General features: G+C 53.0%; 6 protein-coding genes across 6 annotated transcripts; 5 read left to right on the top strand and 1 right to left on the bottom strand.

Moving 5' to 3' along the window:
- Positions 1–248: 248 nt before the first annotated feature.
- On the bottom strand, positions 249–2,968 carry BO66DRAFT_4764 (Zn(II)2Cys6 transcription factor). The gene is made up of 3 exons (XM_025653323.1): positions 2,665–2,968; positions 2,387–2,587; positions 249–2,322 (listed from the first exon to the last, which is right to left on the bottom strand). The coding sequence occupies exons 1-3, from the start codon at positions 2,813–2,815 to the stop codon at positions 611–613; spliced, it is 2,064 nt and encodes a 687-aa protein (XP_025509114.1). The 5' UTR covers positions 2,816–2,968; the 3' UTR covers positions 249–610.
- Positions 2,969–6,949: 3,981 nt separating this feature from the next.
- Positions 6,950–8,349, top strand: BO66DRAFT_387238 (M48 family metallopeptidase). Its single transcript, XM_025646251.1, has 5 exons — positions 6,950–7,402; positions 7,461–7,702; positions 7,770–8,010; positions 8,077–8,209; positions 8,288–8,349. Exons 1-4 carry the CDS (start codon positions 7,055–7,057, stop codon positions 8,137–8,139), a joined length of 894 nt encoding a protein of 297 aa, XP_025509113.1. The 5' UTR covers positions 6,950–7,054; the 3' UTR covers positions 8,140–8,209; positions 8,288–8,349.
- Positions 8,350–9,145: 796 nt separating this feature from the next.
- On the top strand, positions 9,146–10,629 carry BO66DRAFT_387237 (FAD-dependent oxidoreductase). The gene has a single exon (XM_025646250.1). It carries the CDS (start codon positions 9,182–9,184, stop codon positions 10,454–10,456), a length of 1,275 nt encoding a protein of 424 aa, XP_025509112.1. The 5' UTR covers positions 9,146–9,181; the 3' UTR covers positions 10,457–10,629.
- Positions 10,630–10,788: 159 nt separating this feature from the next.
- BO66DRAFT_416605 (chaperonin-containing T-complex subunit CCT8) lies at positions 10,789–12,887 on the top strand. The gene is made up of 3 exons (XM_025649608.1): positions 10,789–10,925; positions 11,063–11,433; positions 11,547–12,887. The coding sequence occupies exons 1-3, from the start codon at positions 10,867–10,869 to the stop codon at positions 12,824–12,826; spliced, it is 1,710 nt and encodes a 569-aa protein (XP_025509111.1). The 5' UTR covers positions 10,789–10,866; the 3' UTR covers positions 12,827–12,887.
- A 274-nt stretch (positions 12,888–13,161) lies between these two features.
- BO66DRAFT_416604 (mitochondrial 54S ribosomal protein bL12m) lies at positions 13,162–14,322 on the top strand. The gene is made up of 2 exons (XM_025649607.1): positions 13,162–13,459; positions 13,625–14,322. Exons 1-2 carry the CDS (start codon positions 13,244–13,246, stop codon positions 13,943–13,945), a joined length of 537 nt encoding a protein of 178 aa, XP_025509110.1. The 5' UTR covers positions 13,162–13,243; the 3' UTR covers positions 13,946–14,322.
- A 320-nt stretch (positions 14,323–14,642) lies between these two features.
- BO66DRAFT_424815 (uncharacterized protein) lies at positions 14,643–16,582 on the top strand. The gene is made up of 2 exons (XM_025650189.1): positions 14,643–15,184; positions 15,308–16,582. Exons 1-2 carry the CDS (start codon positions 14,677–14,679, stop codon positions 16,381–16,383), a joined length of 1,584 nt encoding a protein of 527 aa, XP_025509109.1. The 5' UTR covers positions 14,643–14,676; the 3' UTR covers positions 16,384–16,582.
- Positions 16,583–16,672: the final 90 nt, after the last annotated feature.

The raw sequence follows: 16,672 nt of genomic DNA, 5'->3' as shown, positions 1-16,672 counted from the left end.
AGGTGAGAGAGCATGTAGTCAATAAATCATACCAAACGTAAGCGCATCAAATTGAAGATATGGGTTTTTGGAGTTTGTAGCGAAGAGATACAGTCCCTGGTGTAATCAATCATCATAAGCAAAGCCAAACACGTAAAAGCAACTCCAGTAACTCCTGGCCCGGGGTATGGGGGTATGACTGTCTGCGTTCTCGCAGTTATCGCCGCTCGTTCAATGCTGCCGCCAAGAAATGAAAATCGCTCGTCACTGTTGTCCGGCCCAGCGGTCAACATGATGGTGGTGTATGTAAAGGTCAAATGACTGTATAAAACAAAGATCCGATGAATAGGTCAAGGCAAACAATGTAATGTCTAGGGGGTATCTGGACTTTTTCCTGAAATGTGCAGATAGGTGATGAGGCGTAGAATGCCGATAGCCAGCTCGTGCATCCGGTTGTCCTCGAGCAAATAAGTGCTCGCTCTTCTCTCGGGTCCGTGGGCCAAGTTTATCGGATTCTTCGGGTCGGTAGTATTCTCAAGCCCGCTTGAGTAAAGATCCCTTCAAGGGTATAGAATAGAATGCAACGAGATGCGATCCCGTCGCAGAAGAATGAAACCCCTAATTAGTAATTTTAAAGAAGCAGATAATCCCAGCCATTTTGCTGCATCACTTCCCGCCAGTGGATGAACGGTTTCTTCACTTCCTCTGTATCCCAGTGTGCAGGACTTTCCTTCGGGGACTCAGACTTTTCGCGCTTGATGGGGCTGCTGCCGTTTGCTGAAGACGAGGGGCTAGCATCCTGGCTCGGTAGAGGCTCGATAGGCTCGTCTGACACCCGCCACACTTCTTTTAGAACTCGGTACATGCGGCCAAAGCTGCCCAAGTCTGCGTGGTCACCAAGAGCCGCGGCGCGGTCGGCGAGAACGTTGCGGAAAGAGCTGTTCGGCGCGGAAAATGCCCCTGTGATAAGCAGAGGCCAGACCAGCGAACGATCGAATCCTTCTGGTCCAGATGGAATGTACTGAATAGCATTGGCAACCGCTGCTACCAAATTGGTGTTACTTGGTTGGTGGCGGTCAAATCCAGGAACCAGACTGCAGAGGTAGATCCTGGCTGCAAGTCGGAAAATCGCCGTGATGTTGTTGGTCAGGACCGTTGGAGAGAAAGCTCCATTAGGCAGGTACGGGCTCTCCAAGGGCTGGTTTGGCGATTCCGTGAATTCCAATTGCTGCCCCAGGGCGGAAACGTGAGAACAGACCGCCAGATCATCGATCCTTCCCTCCCTTTTCAATGCCTCCAAGCAAGTAATCTCCGAAATCAAGTACATGACGCGATCATCGCAGCCCATGAGTTCACGTAGACCCAAAGATGTTCCACTCAGGTGCTTGGAGCGATAAGTATGTGCGAACTCGGGCGTCTTTCCATGCATGGTAGAGCCTAGGATATCGATCCAAGAAGCCAATGTCATGGTGAATGGAGGCGGCATGTATGGGTTCCCGCAGGGAGGTACAGGCGACGATAGGCCCAGTCGGTTCACTAAGTTGGATGCGGCTTGAAAGTGATCGAACCATGGGATATCCGGGAGATAATCGTCCGCGGGACCCACGGAACAATGGAAGAAGATCATGGCAAGAGTTGCATCGAGAATCTCTTCGTGGTTAGTATCCTCTCCAAGAGCCAAGCAGAGCTGTGAAACTGCCTCGAAACGGTTGCGCATGATATCGTGGTCAATCTGCTCTCCAACAATACCTTCTGTCGTCTTCCTGTGAATAGCGGCCACACTCAAGCAGCAGTGAAGGTAGCACTTGTTAGTTTCCAAAGCCTGAAGAATAGCTTGAGCTCGCACATGTCCGCGTTGGTGAGCTTCCAGCACAGGAAAGATAATGCGTAGAACATTGTAGATAAAGTGATCGAGAAGCGGGCGGTCATGATCACTGACGGGTATGCTTGACTGCAGGATCGCGTACGTCTGTCCGATAGTTTGCTCGCAGAGTGCTGGATCAAGTCCCGGAAGCGTAGGAACCTGCGCGAAATACTCATCCTGGAACCAATCTTCTCCGGGGAAAGTGGGCAGGGGAGCGTTCAGCTGGGGAGGAGCAAATGTGCTGAATGTCGAGCTGCAAGAATCGTGGCGTAGTGGGACGTCGTTGATGAATGTCTGTCGCTCCGTCTTGACGTCGATTTCGTAAGGATGTGGCAGTCCATATATATTCTGAGTGAAGGCCGGAGTAGGCAGATGAGATGCGAAGATATCATACTGCTCGGGATACGCAGGCCGACTAAGCTCGTATTCTGGAGATGTTGGTGACGGAACGGCCATACTGCGGTTGCGGGCCGAGGGATCTATGACACACCAAGGCTGGTCAGATGGCTATACCTTGATGCGTTCCACAGAAACACTACCCACCAGTCAAAGCACCATTGCGCTCATTCATCTTTGTTTGCTTGATCTTGTTCTTGATGCGCTCCTTTTGAATCCTCCTCTGCTCGGCATTGCCCCACCAAACAGGACGTTTGTATTCGCATTTGACACAGAGGTTGATACAGGCGCTACATGATGGGTGCTTCTCGTCACACTTCTTCCGGCGTAGGCGACATGTGAAGCAACCTGAGTGAGAAGCACTGTTGTTAGCCAGACCTTCGAGACACCTAGTACTCTGAAGGTACATGTCAGTGGCAACGTACCGGACCGTGAGCGCTTATGTAGCTTCATTGGAACCTTGTCCGTCGTTCTTGTCGATGTACCCTCACTACTAGATGACGGCTGAGAAAGGTCTTCAGCTTTGATTGGAATCATTGTGGTAGGTGAGGACTTCTTCTTTGATGGAACGGGCATGGTTGATCTTGTATCGTGGCGCACGGTAAGGGACTCGAAAAGGACAGGACACAGGCGCGTGGCGAGTGATTGCTGGGATATGCGGGTTATTAAGGGCAAGACTGAACCAGCAGCCTTTGGTGTCTAAGTGGGGTATTAGAGAACGAAAGGCGCAGGCTGCAAAGGACGAGGCGGCTAAGAGATAATGCTGGGAGACAGTGGTCCACAATCGAAATTGATATGATCGGTGGGCATGAAGGAAGCTTTAAAGATGAAAGTAGGAGGTCGATCTCGGATGAAGCAGGTCATGATGTTTCTATTTTAGAATCAATTCCGAGCAACCGACAGGGCCGTGAGCACTGAGCACACACACACACACACACATGTACATATCGGGGAAATTGCGGTGGTGGGAGTAGAAGCCATAGATTGGGTGGGGACCAGGGAAAGGATGATCGTAGCCAGACCATGCACGGACAAGGAACCGGCCACCAGGCGCTCCAAGGCTAATTTTGGATCATTTTGCAAGATACTACATTTCTGGCCATTAGCTTGGCGCCCATGGCCACCCTCTGCACGACTGATTGGATCACGCACGCTGTCAATCTTGCCATGGAGGCAATCTGTTGAACGCTGCTTGTGCCGGGTTAATTTTATCCTGGTGTCGGATTCACGTCCTACGAACAGACACTCTTGTCCCACGTACCCTCTCAAACCGGCGAGACGAGTGTAACATGATCAGAGTATTCCTTTCGGGGAACCTTCTTCACCACAGAGCGATATAGCATTTGGTGCTATGGAGAAGACATTCTCACGGTTTTCGACTCGAGGAAAAGGCGTGGCGACCAACAAGCGGCACGCCGCACAATTCCGATTGCCCTCCATCGATACCCATAAGACACATTCGCGATGCGCCAATGGCAGGGTCATCTGCAGGCTGGATTAAGTGACCTGACGATGTCAACGTGAAAGGAGTGATGTTTACCCGAATGGGAAAATGCATTGGTGAGAATCAAAGGATACCTACGTCTGTAGCCGTTGATAGCGCGGGGACATCCCAATGCCAACCAACTAATTGAATAGCCCCCTCTTCTCTTCTCGCGAGAAAATTCCCACTAGAGACAGACCAGGAATCAGAGCCCTGCCTCGCGCACAAGGGTCTCGAGCACCTTGAACCAATCAGACTACAGATTGGTGGCCATGTCTGGTCGTCTCTTGTAGTACTCAGTACTCATTACCTATCTGATAGGCCCGCGGCAGTTGGCAGAAGGGATGAAGTTGGCGGGTTTGCGGGGAGAGGGGAGATTTGATCAATAATTCATCAAGAGGCTGCCATCGAGTTGAGCACCTACAGTGGTGGAAGCGCTACCTTTGGAGCTAATTTAGCGTGCTGAGCCAAGCTTCCTGAATTCGGGAGACAATTGGCTGACATCTTCCTGGGTCTTGACAGAGCGGGACAGCCGCAACCAACCGTGCGTGGGTGGGTCGGGCCTTTGATGCCCCGTGCAACCAGAGGAAGACCAAGGGAAGTTGGCGCCAAGGTGTGATAAGATGGGCGCTAGCCTCTCAATCCCGACCAAGTCCCTGACAGGAGGGAGGGAGAAAGGGAGCGCTGAGGGGGTGACGGGGTTCACGAGCTCCAGGCTGACTCTTCCTCCTCCTTAATTAGTATCAATTACCCGCCCGCACCGACTTCAATTGCCTAGATTATCTTTTGGTCTTCCGTAATTAGTATACTTCACAAGGCTTTCAGCAGATCTGATAGGCCCACACAGATGGTCTTATCCGCATTGACCGCTAAAGCCGTGCGTTCTCATGATCTGATCCTGAGGAAGATCGAGCCGTGAGAATTCCCAGGTGGGGAAAAAGATGACTGGGGGAAGCTAAAGGCATTTTTGACTTTAGCTGTTCTGCAACCAAGGTGTCCCAGTCACACCTCCTCTCTGGCACTCAATCACTTATCTGGATGGCTGTACCGGTTCCGAACCACCTTCTGGCGGATCGTTGCCCGTGACTCATGTACTTACTGCACAGTACATATGCCTGATCAATATTCTCAACCGTACTGTCTCAGCTAGTCTTGCTTATTGTTGATTGAGACAGATGTCTTGGGATCAATACCATTGATTCTGCAGTCGAAACAACGTTGGTTCTGGGCCTGACAAAGTCGGTGGCCATCACAATCCCGGAAGCGAGTCAGCATGTTGTGGGTGTCACGACGCTTCTGCCGTTTCTTGTCACATTCCTGCAGCTACGGCCTGCATTCCTCGCGAATCGAACAATTAGCGTCCCTTTCGCTTCCCTGTCAATTGGCATTTCAGCGAATCAGATGCGCCCAACATGAGGTCACTTCCTGCCACTCTGTTGTGTGCCCGTGACATGTACACATTCCTCCTGCACTCAATATCCCGCGGCACTGTTGCAACTCCATCCTTGGATATACTGTGAATGCTATCGATTCACGCGAAACCACTGCATAGTTTGCATTTTTAGCCCAACATCTGGGATCAAATTATTGCATCATCTCTCCTGACCAAATCAGCAGTATTCTTGGAAATTATGCCAGAGATTTTGAACTCGGCCGAAATCAACCTGAGATTCCGTATCATTTCTTTTCTGTGCATAGCAACTCCGAATAAAGTCACTTCATGGGGTGACAAATACGCGAAAATGTAGCCGACGAATGATTTTGCCCAAGCTTATCCCCGGCATATTTCGAGGGCATTGGTCGGCAGATATTCCTTGTATCTCCGAGCGAGGAAAATTGTGCCGTGATACGTCACTCGTCTATACACCTTACATATCTGTCCATCAGGCGGGGTAGGACAGGTTTTTTCGCATAACATCTACTTACCAGCATCTACCAAGATCCCCATCACTCGATGCACTCGTGCGGATTTTTGGATCAAATCTCAGGAACCCAGGCACATCGATCAAAATAGAAACATGCCCAACCTCAAGCGTTACGAGCTGTGGCTAGAATAAGTGTTAATTACTTGCAGTGCTTCTAACCGCCCGTGTTCTATAGAACCCTCTTTCCGGGCGCCTACAAGGTAAATTTGGCCATGCTTTGGTTGAAGATAGAGGATAATGGGACTACTTCCGACTCATGAAGGATCTATTTTAGGGTCAAAGCCTGGCAATTACTTACTCGATCCGACGCTACTCTATCAGTTTAGGATCTTAGTTGCATAATCCATTCTATTTTCCAGTTACTGCATCAGCCTTGTCCTTCACCATACTTTCCCCAGTGTAATGGCGCTCAGTTGTAGCCGCCGAACACACTCTTAGAGATTGATAATTCACAAGTACAGGGCCACGAGGGTCGTGCTTTGCATATGTTCGCACTCGCAGGTCGGCGCGTACACGAACCTTGCCATTGGATCCTTATGATTGGCATAATTAGCGATTCCAGTGTGGGGGGACTTAGGGGCCTATCTGGCTCCTGGGGGCTTATTCAATGTCGCTGAGAATAGCCTGATGATTCTTTCTTGGTTATCGATGCTAATTTGGGAATCCTAGATGAAAGTGCCTGGTTTCATCGTCATCCAGAACAGAGGATTGGACTGGCTATAATCTTCTTTCGGCATGCATGTGGCAGATGTACGACATGCGGTCGGGCATTCCACTCTGCCTTGTAAATAAGGAATCGCTCGTTCTGTACTTGATGTGAATGCCTGAATCCCAGTATAGAAAGGATGTCAAAAAGTGGAATGGTATCCAGCTGGCGGCACTACGCAGGATGCAGTGTATGGGGCACTCAAGTTTGTAACTCATTTACTACAGACCCAGTGTAAGATGATGATCTTTTCATGCTTCCCCAATGAACGCTTTGTTGAGTGCTGGATCCCTTGCGCAGCTCCCCACGTCTCTTGCGAAACAGTGCAAAAGTATACATTTATGTATTGGTTCGCGGTTGACATGCTTTTCTGCGTACAATTGAACCTACGCCCTACCTTGAATACCCTTAAACCAAGAAGAATTCATGCAAAATTAGTGTAGACCACTTCAAGCTGTTGCCTGGTGTAGAATCTTAAAATTGTGGCTTGTTGAGGCTGCCGGACACTTTCAATAGGAACTGTACAACCCGGCCGCAATCTCATTGGACTGGGCCGGACTTCTCCGCCAACTGTCGAGATCCGATCCGCGTTCAACCTCCGCATTCCACCTTAACATTGAATCATCTCACAATTCATCCAGGTCGATCTTCTCTCACCGTCAGCGTGTGACTAAGCTACGTGATACATAAGTCTGAACAGCATGCCACATCAAACAATCGGGCGGGTGCTGTCTCGCGTAGTTCCCCAGACAAAGCAGAGTTCTTATATCGCAGTGCAAAGCCGTATTGCCTCGACCAGGACATTCGCAAGCCATGCATCACGCTTCCGATCTGTCTCTCGACCTTTACATCAGCCACAGAGCCGTACATTCTCAAGCTGCGGCCGTAGATGCAGCAATGGGAACTACAACCGATTCAGCAACTCCGGCCGGGGCCCACGGGCGCCGCCGTTGATTTATCACCTGTTGTCGCGGGCGCGTACCGAACACTTCGTTATAATAGGCCTTGGCGCATCGGCGTTCTACTATTATAATACTGAGGTAGTGGAGGTGAGTCCGGTTCTACCTGTTCAGCCTCGAACACCAGGCACTGACAGCTGTTTCTCAGATGACTGGCCGCCGGCGGCTCAACTTCATATCCGTGCAACATGAGCTAGAGCTCGGAGAACAAGCATATCGAGAGATCCTGGCGGAGCATAGAGATCGCATACTGCCAGACTCTCACCCCGATGCTAAGGTAGTGCACCGTGTACTCGAGCGACTCATCCCTCAGGCACGCGTAGAGGGCGCCCAGTGGAGAGCACACGTCATCAAAGCGGACAATGTCAGAAATGCCTTTGTTCTTCCCGGGTAGGGTCTTATCCCTTATAGCCTCCTCCAGTGATGGCCTACGATCGATCTAACCGGCTTGTAATAGTGGGAAAGTCTTCGTCTTCACCGGCATCTTGCCTTTCTGCAAAGATGAGGATGGTCTGGCTGCGGTCCTCGGGCACGAGATCGCGCATGTGGTTGCTCACCATAGCGCGGAGGGTATGACTCGGAATTATCTTCTGAAGTCTATTGTCACGGTTGCCTCGTTTCTCTTCGATATCTCAGCCATGATCCCGGCTTATTTGTCGCATTATCTGATTAACTTGCCCAATTCTCGGGTACAGGAGGTAACCTTCCCGTCTAGACCGGAGATGAATGAAACCGAAGAGGAGACTGACCACCGTCTATTGTAGGCCGAAGCGGACGACATGGGGTTGAGTACGGAACCTGAGCCCTCTCGCCTCCTCTCAACCTAATGGCTGACTAACCTTACTTGCCAGTCATGATGGCTCGAGCCTGTTACAACCCGGAGGCTGCTATTGCCTTGTAAGTCACTTGCTGGCCAGATGCATTCTAGGTCGTTTGCTTTTTCTGTGCTACACATGATTGCTGACTTTGTCTAAGCTGGCAGCGCCTGGTGAACAACAAAGAAGAACATGAGATTCATCAATTCTTGTCGACGCACCCTTCGGTAGGTCTCCTGATCAGCGGCCGAGACACATCTTCTATTGAGGCATATCCTAATTCATTGGCCACAGAACGAAAGTCGTATCCTTGCTCTCAGTGAAAAGTACGTGAGCTCCTCGACTCAACTATTGCAGTTCACTGCAACTAATCCCCTCTAGACTCAACACAGCACAGGCTATCTATCTGGATGGTGGCTGCAAGATGGCGAATGAATACAGTATGTAGCTTTCCATCCTTGCCTGGTTCTGTATACTTTGGCTGACAATCCTTTCAGTGCCCGACTTTAGGAGAGCCTTTGCTTATCACAGGGAGTTCTGAAGCACATGATTCTGATTATCTCTTGCTATTTGTATATAAAATAGTCTATGTAAATCCCCAATCCTGTATCAACACAACCCACATAGTTCGTTCTAGCCCGCACTAAGTAGTGAACCCGTACGCCAACTATATCAATCATCTCCGAATGTTCTATTCTTTTCTGGCACAAGGTCTCTCCAAAAGTCCTGTTATTCATTATTATTGCCTTCGAAAAGACAGCCCCAGCACATCACCAGCGGATTGCTGCTTGCCCCTCGGCAAAAAGCTACACAAACTCGAGCAAGATCCCCCTCGGGCCCGAAGCTTCGGGAGGCCCGAGTTGAGCGGTATCTCGGGCCCGAACATGTCCATAGTATCTACATAGTACTTATTCCCCTACGCCCGAGCATTTAATATATATACCATGAAAGCCCAGCATCAGCAGATTATTCCGGGACCAATCCAAGCATCTCAGTCACAATATCTACCTTAAATGACCTCTAGTGCATCAATAACGACGAACAAAACCAAACCATGTCGAAACCCATCCTCATCGTCGGCGCGGGCCTCGGGGGCCTCGCCCTCGCGCAAGGCCTCAAGAAGAATAACATCCCCGTCAAGATCTACGAGCGAGACGCCAAGCAAGATTTCCGCGCCCAGGGCTACCGGCTGCGCATCGGGACGGAGGGCATCCTTGCCCTCCGGGCCACCCTGACCCCGGAATTGTTCGGCCTGTTCGAGGCAACCTGCGCGGAGAACGGGCTGCTATCCGGCGGTGCCAGGCTTGATGCTTTGGCCGGGAGGGCTTTGATCCAGCAAGTAGGTGGTGGTGGTGCTGGAGGAGGCCCTCCCATCCAAGCCCACGGCTCTCTGAAGCCATACACCGTTGACCGCGGGGTACTGCGCGAGGTGCTCATGACCGATCTGGATGACGAACTACACTTTGGGAAGCGGTTTACACACTATGATGTCCGCCAAGGGAAGAATGGGGAGGAGAGTAGCGAGAGCACTGGAGTGATCGCGTTCTTCGACGACGGGACCTCGGAGGAAGGCGCCTTGCTCGTCGGCGCGGACGGACTACGATCGCAAGTGCGCAAGCAGCTCCTGTCGCCGTCCTACCCGTTCTTGGACACGGGGATGCGGATCGTGTACGGCAAGACCTACATCACGCCCGAGTTTGAACAGCGCTTTGCGCGAGAGGCCATGGGGGGAATGTCCCTGGTCACCGAGAGGGAGACGGAGGCGCCGAAGACGCTGCTGCTGGAAGCCATTCGGTTCCCGCAGGCGGATACGCCAGTGCGCGGGATCCAATTGCCGAGGGATTATGTGTACTGGGTCCTACTGGCGCATAAAATTGATATCCCGTTAGGAGATGAGGAGGCGTTGAGGTTGGACGGGGACGGGTCGGCGAGGTTGTCATTGGAGCTTACGGCGGAATGGGATGCGTCTGTGAGGGTCTTGTTCGAGGAACAGGATCGGAACCAAACATCCACGTTGAGGATCTGTTCTGTGAGGCCGGATATCCCGGCCTGGGAGGCACATGCGACGGTGACGCTTCTCGGAGATGCGATCCATGCCATGCCTCCAACTGGCGGCATGGGCGTGAACACTGCATTGCGCGACGCGGAGGATATGGTGCGGAGGATTGTTGAAGTGAATGGGTCAAGTGGTGTGGATGTGGATCTGGTCGCAGGGTATGAGGAGAGTTTAAGGAGATTTGCGAGGGAAGCAGTCAGACTCAGTTGGGAAGGAGGACGAAGAGGATTCGACTTGAGACCAGCTGAGACATGTGAGGAAATAGTTTTGTGAGATAGTTGTTTTCTGAAGGGGACGAGGGAAGGCGTTGGCTGTGGGTCGGTGGCAGGTTGGCTATGCATGTATTGATCTCTCCTCACATACACAGCGCATATTCCAGCAATATTCTCTGGCTCCTCGTTGACAGGAGAGTATGCAGTAGTTGCAGTAGTTGCCCATGGAAAGTAATATAGAAAGTGGTGCAAGAATTGGAAGATCAATGCTCCGTCGTCGAAGGGGAAAGTTGTAAATGGATAAGCATGCCGAGCCCCTCCGCGTGCAAACCAAACAAACAGCCGCCGCCAGACCGTCTCCAAGCTCCGTCGAAAATTCCCAGAACAGCTACAGACCAGTGTTGAGGAAGTGTCCCCTTACTCTCTCTATTTGGATATTTCCCCAAACTCCAGAGGAAGTATTTCTTCATCATGTCACTGTCTCTTCCCGGACCCTCCCAGGCGGGTCTTTTCAAGCCTGGGTACCAGAGGTAAGCGAAAGCCCACTCGTGGAATGTCCCCGCCCCTCAAGCCATCAATACCGCCAGGTTCAGCAGGCCAGTAAACTTATATGATATGGATTGGGGTTATGATCATAGAACAGCGGCTGACACTTTATTATCTATAGCCACGATGCCGAAGATGGTGCCGTCATTCGCAACATCGAAGCCTGCCAGGCTATTGCTCAGACTGTCTTGACGTCGTTGGGCCCTTACGGTCGCAACAAGATTGTCATCAACCATTTGCAGAAAATGATCCTTACTTCGGATGCGGCTACCATTCTCCGTGAACTGGAGGTTGTGCACCCCGCTGCTAAGCTGCTGGTGATGGCCAGTCAACAGCAGGATCAGGAGATGGGAGATGGTACCAACTTGGTCATTGTTCTCGCCGGAGAGTTGTTGAAGAAGGCCGAGGAGTTGCTGCGCATGGGCTTGAAGACGAGTGATATTGTTCAGGGCTACGAGAAGGCACAAAACTTTGCGCTCAAGACGCTAGAAGGTGGGTTGATTCTTCCGGCCAGGAGCGCTCGGCGGCCTCAGGGGCTGCTATGAAACAACGAACCAGGCAGACAACGAGTTACTCAACAATTACTGACGCTTGCTTGACAATAGATCTCGAGGTCGATCGCCTTCAAGAACTCCGCTCTCAGACTGAGCTTACCAAGGCTCTCCGCACAGTCGTCGCCAGCAAGCAGTCCGGAACCGAAGATCTTCTGGCCTCTCTGGTTGCAGAGGCTGTCCTTGCTGTCCTCCCCAAGAACCCCGCCAACTTCAATGTCGACAACGTTCGTGTCGTCAAGATCATGGGAGGTGGCTTGGAGCAGTCTCGTGTGGTCAAGGGTATGGTTCTTGGCAGAGAGCCTGATGGTGTGATCAAGAAGGCTACCAAGGCCAAGGTTGGAGTCTTCAGCTGCCCCATCGACATCTCTCAGACTGAGACCAAGGGTACCGTGCTGTTGAAGAATGCGCAGGAAATGCTGGACTTCACAAAGGGCGAGGAGGAGCGTTTGGAGGCGGCTATCAAGGAGCTTTACGACTCTGGTCTGCGTGTGGTCGTCTGCGGTTCCACCGTTGGTGACCTGGCCATGCACTTCCTCAACCGCTTCAACATCCTTGTGATCAAGATCCTCTCGAAGTTCGAGCTGCGCAGACTGTGCCGTGTTGTCGGCGCCACCCCTCTCGCTCGCCTGGGCGCCCCGATGCCCGACGAGATGGGTAGCATCGATGTTGTCGAGACTACCGAGATCGGCGGTGACCGGGTGACCGTCTTCCGTCAAGAGGATGCCAACGCTGTCACCCGTACGTCCACCATTGTCCTGCGTGGCGCTACCCAAAACCATCTCGATGACGTTGAGCGTGCGATCGACGATGGTGTCAACGCAGTCAAAGCTATCACCAAGGATCCCCGCCTGGTTCCTGGTGCCGGTGCCACCGAGACTCAACTTGTGGAGAGAATCTCCGCCTTCGCGGATAAGACTCCTGGCTTGCCCCAGCACGCTATTCGCAAGTACGCCGAAGCGTTCGAGGTGGTTCCTCGCACCCTGGCCGAGTCGGCTGGTCTGGACGCTACTGAGGTTCTGTCTCGTCTCTACACCGCACACCACCGGTCTTCCAACAATGATGAGTCGGAGGAATCGTCTGCAGAGGAGGGCATCTCCGAGAAGGAGGAGCCTTACTGGACCACGGGTGTGGATTTGGAGATTAGCTCTTCAGCTGGAACCCTTGACGCCGTGGAGGAGGGCATCCTGGACCTGCTAGCATCCAAGAGCTGGGCCATTCGTCTCGCGAGCGAGGCTGCCCGCACGGTGCTCAGCGTTGACCAGATCATTGTTGCTCGACAGGCCGGTGGTCCTAAGCCACCAGGCCCCAACCCCAACTGGGATGAGGATTAAATGTAATATTTAGGAGAATGTGATATCCATTGGAGGCTCAAAAGCATGGAATGTGATAGAGACACGATAATCATGAATTGCCCATTGACCTATCCATGGGCATCTCTAGTAACAGTAGTGGTAGATGATTATTCTCATCCGTACATCCTGGAATACTTCATCCACAGCTGCTGATCTGTTCTATAATGTACCTGACCGTTCCTGATATACATCGTGAGTACTTGATTCTCTGTTGACAGAACGCCGACTAGCGGGTGTCGGTATCACGTGACGCGACTGGATTTTCCGGACCGAGACTCGACTTTCTTTTCCCGCAAAGGCACTTTTCGAGCATTCGATCACTTCGAGCAGCTTGAATCCCCTTGGCCTAGCCACCTTCTGTCGCCTCCGTCCAGATCGCCTTATTTCACGCCCAGCATGTCCATGTCTACCCAGTTCGCAGCTCGCTGCTGCAGACAGATTGTCCGCCCTACCGCTTCTCTGCGCGTTTCCTCCGCTTCATACCTGTCCAGCGGCCGGAGATGGCAATCCACGGAGTCTGCTGCTCCTGCCAACCCCAAGATCACCCAGATTGTCGATCAGATCAGCCAATTGAACCTGTTGGAGACTGCCGACTTGGTCGCTAGCTTGAAGGTGCGTTTCTTGCTTCTCCTCTGGCCCTGTCGCAACAGCTTCCGCCCAGGACTTGTTGATGCAGGGTTCCTATCAATCGAATTGTCTCGGCCCCAATCGCTCATGTGATGTGATCGCTTGAAACTCACTGAGATCGTTGCTGACGAGGACCTTGTCACCTTATAGTCCCGCCTTAACATCCCCGACCTTCCCGTCGGTGGCTTCGCCATGGCCGCTGCCCCCGCCGCTCCCGCCGCCGCCGAGGAGGAGGAGGCTCCTGTCCAGCAGGAGAAGACTCTGTTCAACCTGAAGCTCGAGTCCATCGACGCCGCCTCCAAGGCCAAGGTCATCAAGGAGATCAAGAACATGCTCGGTCTGTCCCTGGTCGACAGCAAGAAGTTTGTCGAGTCGGCGCCCAAGACTCTGAAGGAGTCCGTCCCCAAGGAGGAGGCCGAGAAGATCATCGAGACCCTCAAGGCCGTCGGTGCCAAGGTCACCATGGACTAAGAGCGGACTGTCGTCTGACGGGTCCGTGGGGGGACTTTCCTTTGTAATGCTACCCGGTCCATCTGGGTTCGCTCTGTGGCTGGCTATCATTTTCTGGGATGATGGGACAGAAGACGAAAGAACCTGGATGGCCTGGAACGTTGTGATTGGGCTGCATCATCGAGCTGGAGTTTTTATCTCGCACCACCCTTTTCTTTTTATTGTATTGTGTTCTGTTATATCACCCTTTTCTTTATTATCTTTTTTCTCCGGTCCCTATATCTCCTGAGATTCTATTTTCTTTTTGATATAAACGGAAAGCGGGAAAAAGGCGGCGAATGTACATTATCATCTGTATCGAATGGACAATGTGGAAACAAGAGGAAAGAAACTTGTTGTGGTCTCTCTGTCATCCGAGTTTTGCCAGCAAATCATCATGGGCTCGTACGTAGTATTTTTGATGAGACGAGTAGCTGTCAAGTCTGTTTCAGTTGAAAGAGTACGACGGTGGAAATGCGCGACAGAGAAGCAAGACTTCGTTCATCCTTGGAGACATGTGAGTGAGATGCTGATCAGTCCATTGTATTCTGGCGCCATTGTTATTGTTTTCTTTTCTGACGCGGATGTCGAAAAGTGGACGGAGATGCGGAAAGCCCGAACTCCATCCAGATTTCTTCCTCCCCTCCTCCGCCTTTGCATCAACCCACCCTTCCTGAAGTTCACTTCTTGTACGCCCTTCCTATCGATTCGCCATGTCTCTCCCTGGGTCCTCACGCAGCATCAGACGACAATGCCAATTACGGCTGCATTCGGGCACAAGCCCCTCCCTGAGCTTGCACTATAGCTCCAACCTGCGCCCCCGCCTTGCCCAAGATCACTTCCACCTTCAGCATAATCAACTCGCACCTCGACCTCCGCCCAGTTCCTGCTTCCACACCACTTCATCCAACAATGCCTTGTATCGAACGCCTCGGAAATCCCCTGCGCTCCGGCGCGCCGCCAACATGAGGGATGCCCGCGTGTCTTCTCCTCCCCGCCCTGCAGGAATCGGCCCGGAGTCTCGCATCACCGGCGACCTCACCGTTCACAAAAAGTGGCTCGCAACAGGAGGCATGGACAACTGGGCGGACGCCGTCCTCAACAGAGACCTCAAAACAGAGATCACGTGGCCAATTTTCGAAGCCACCGGCCTACACTTGCTAGAGTGTGCTCATGGCGGCCCTCCCACCCTGGCCGCAATTGAAAATAACCCGCGCAACTGTACGTGATATTTTCTCTCTAATCCTCGCTTTCAGGCGTGACGAATCCCGGGGTGGGGGTTCACCCGTTGCTCCTAAGAAGATCGAACACTAACCATGTTTCCTCAAACTGGGGAACCATTAGTGACACCCCTGGAAGTGTTCAAAATCGGCAAGCTCATCCTCCCGCTCCATCAACCCTTCCAGCACTGGGTCTCCTCGGCCAGCGCCCTGGCCAAAGTCCGGCCCGCGATCTACATCCAAGCAGCCAACTACCTGAAGGAGATGCGCGCGCACAACAAGAGCCAGTCCCCGCCGCCGCCGCCGCCGCCGCGCGACGTGCCGATCCTGCAAGCCGTCGAAGCCCTGGCGACGGGCCCCTTTCCCGACCCGCGCGCCATGCACCTCCACGCGCGGGTCCTCTGCCACCGACAACAGTACCGCGAGGCGATGGCCCTCCTGGACGAGATCCTCGAGCTGATCTACCCAGCCAAGAAGCTCGAACCGGGCTTCGAGACGGGGCTGTACTTCCCGCCCATCGACTCCTTCTGGGACACCTACATGTGGGTCCAGGGCCTCATGCTGGACCACAAGTACCGGACCAAACACACCCCCGAGGAGATCTACCGCCGGGCCGCCGAGGAGTTCCAACAGCCGGAGTACCTGGTACGGTACGCGGGCCACCTGCGCGAGCAAGGCCGGTGGGACCAGTACGAGAAGTACATGCGCATGGCGGTCATGGCGGGCCACCGCCGGGCCACCCGCCGGCTGGCGTGCTACTACTACCTCATCGCGCAGGGGCGGTACCCGCGGCGCGGGCAATCCGCCGCCGCCGCCGCCGACTTCCGCCCGGTCGACCCCGCGCAGGAGGGCCAGGGCTTGCTGCAGGAGAGGCACCGCCCGTGGTGGCAGCGGCTCCGCGACGAGATCTGGGCCGAAGCCCGCCGGCCGTCGCTGACGCACTACCGCGCCATGGCCCGGGAGCTGTTCGAGCTGGCGGCCGCGTATGGGAGCCCCGAGTCCGTCGTCGTCGCCGCCGTCATGGCCCGCGAGGAGGGCCGCCTGGCCGAGGGTGAGCAGATGATTCGCACTATGCTTCGCGCCCCTCAATTCCAGGGTCCCGAGTGGGCGCAGGTCAAGGTGGACGTGCAGAGCCTTCTTGAGAAATGGGGGGATCTGCAGTTCAAGTTTAAGATCCCGGAAGAGTACTTCGTCCTCTAGGCCAGAAAAAGGACAAGGAATTCAACAAAATGAGAGTTGGGTTGCCCTCTTCTGCGGGGTGGTTTCGTGACTCTGTATCGGACTCGGTGAAGTGAGGTGTGGGCGGCTTTGTTGAAAGCTCGATTTCTTCTCTGTGCACTCTTAATAATGACTGTGATACCCAAGTATAGACTAAGAACGTTGTTCCAATACAAGAGAGATCCCGGAGCAGTGGGGAGGGAATTGGTCCGAATCAGGCCTGGTGTAATCTTGAAGGCGCAGTAGAAGATGCGATTGCGACTGACGCGCT

Source organism: Aspergillus aculeatinus (genome assembly GCF_003184765.1).
Source record: "Aspergillus aculeatinus CBS 121060 unplaced genomic scaffold BO66scaffold_1, whole genome shotgun sequence".
Taxonomy (NCBI): domain Eukaryota; kingdom Fungi; phylum Ascomycota; class Eurotiomycetes; order Eurotiales; family Aspergillaceae; genus Aspergillus; species Aspergillus aculeatinus.
Note: the sequence above shows the minus strand (reverse complement) of the source record. Positions and strands in the feature narration are given on the sequence as shown.

Excerpts from the sequence above, each read along its gene's own strand:
- BO66DRAFT_4764 (XM_025653323.1), bottom strand. The coding sequence starts at position 2,815 with ATGCCCGTTCCATCAAAGAAGAAGTCCTCACCTACCACAATGATTCCA. Across the intron at positions 2,588-2,664 it reads ACATAAGCGCTCACGGTCCG|GTTGCTTCACATGTCGCCTA; the intron begins GTACGTTGCCAC and ends CTTCTCACTCAG. Across the intron at positions 2,323-2,386 it reads GCGCAATGGTGCTTTGACTG|ATCCCTCGGCCCGCAACCGC; the intron begins GTGGGTAGTGTT and ends GGTGTGTCATAG.
- BO66DRAFT_387238 (XM_025646251.1), top strand. The coding sequence starts at position 7,055 with ATGCCACATCAAACAATCGGGCGGGTGCTGTCTCGCGTAGTTCCCCAG. Across the intron at positions 7,703-7,769 it reads AATGCCTTTGTTCTTCCCGG|TGGGAAAGTCTTCGTCTTCA; the intron begins GTAGGGTCTTAT and ends GGCTTGTAATAG. Across the intron at positions 8,011-8,076 it reads CCAATTCTCGGGTACAGGAG|GCCGAAGCGGACGACATGGG; the intron begins GTAACCTTCCCG and ends CGTCTATTGTAG.
- BO66DRAFT_387237 (XM_025646250.1), top strand. The coding sequence starts at position 9,182 with ATGTCGAAACCCATCCTCATCGTCGGCGCGGGCCTCGGGGGCCTCGCC.
- BO66DRAFT_416605 (XM_025649608.1), top strand. The coding sequence starts at position 10,867 with ATGTCACTGTCTCTTCCCGGACCCTCCCAGGCGGGTCTTTTCAAGCCT. Across the intron at positions 10,926-11,062 it reads TTCAAGCCTGGGTACCAGAG|CCACGATGCCGAAGATGGTG; the intron begins GTAAGCGAAAGC and ends TATTATCTATAG. Across the intron at positions 11,434-11,546 it reads TGCGCTCAAGACGCTAGAAG|ATCTCGAGGTCGATCGCCTT; the intron begins GTGGGTTGATTC and ends GCTTGACAATAG.
- BO66DRAFT_416604 (XM_025649607.1), top strand. The coding sequence starts at position 13,244 with ATGTCCATGTCTACCCAGTTCGCAGCTCGCTGCTGCAGACAGATTGTC. Across the intron at positions 13,460-13,624 it reads ACTTGGTCGCTAGCTTGAAG|TCCCGCCTTAACATCCCCGA; the intron begins GTGCGTTTCTTG and ends GTCACCTTATAG.
- BO66DRAFT_424815 (XM_025650189.1), top strand. The coding sequence starts at position 14,677 with ATGTCTCTCCCTGGGTCCTCACGCAGCATCAGACGACAATGCCAATTA. Across the intron at positions 15,185-15,307 it reads TGAAAATAACCCGCGCAACT|TGACACCCCTGGAAGTGTTC; the intron begins GTACGTGATATT and ends GGGAACCATTAG.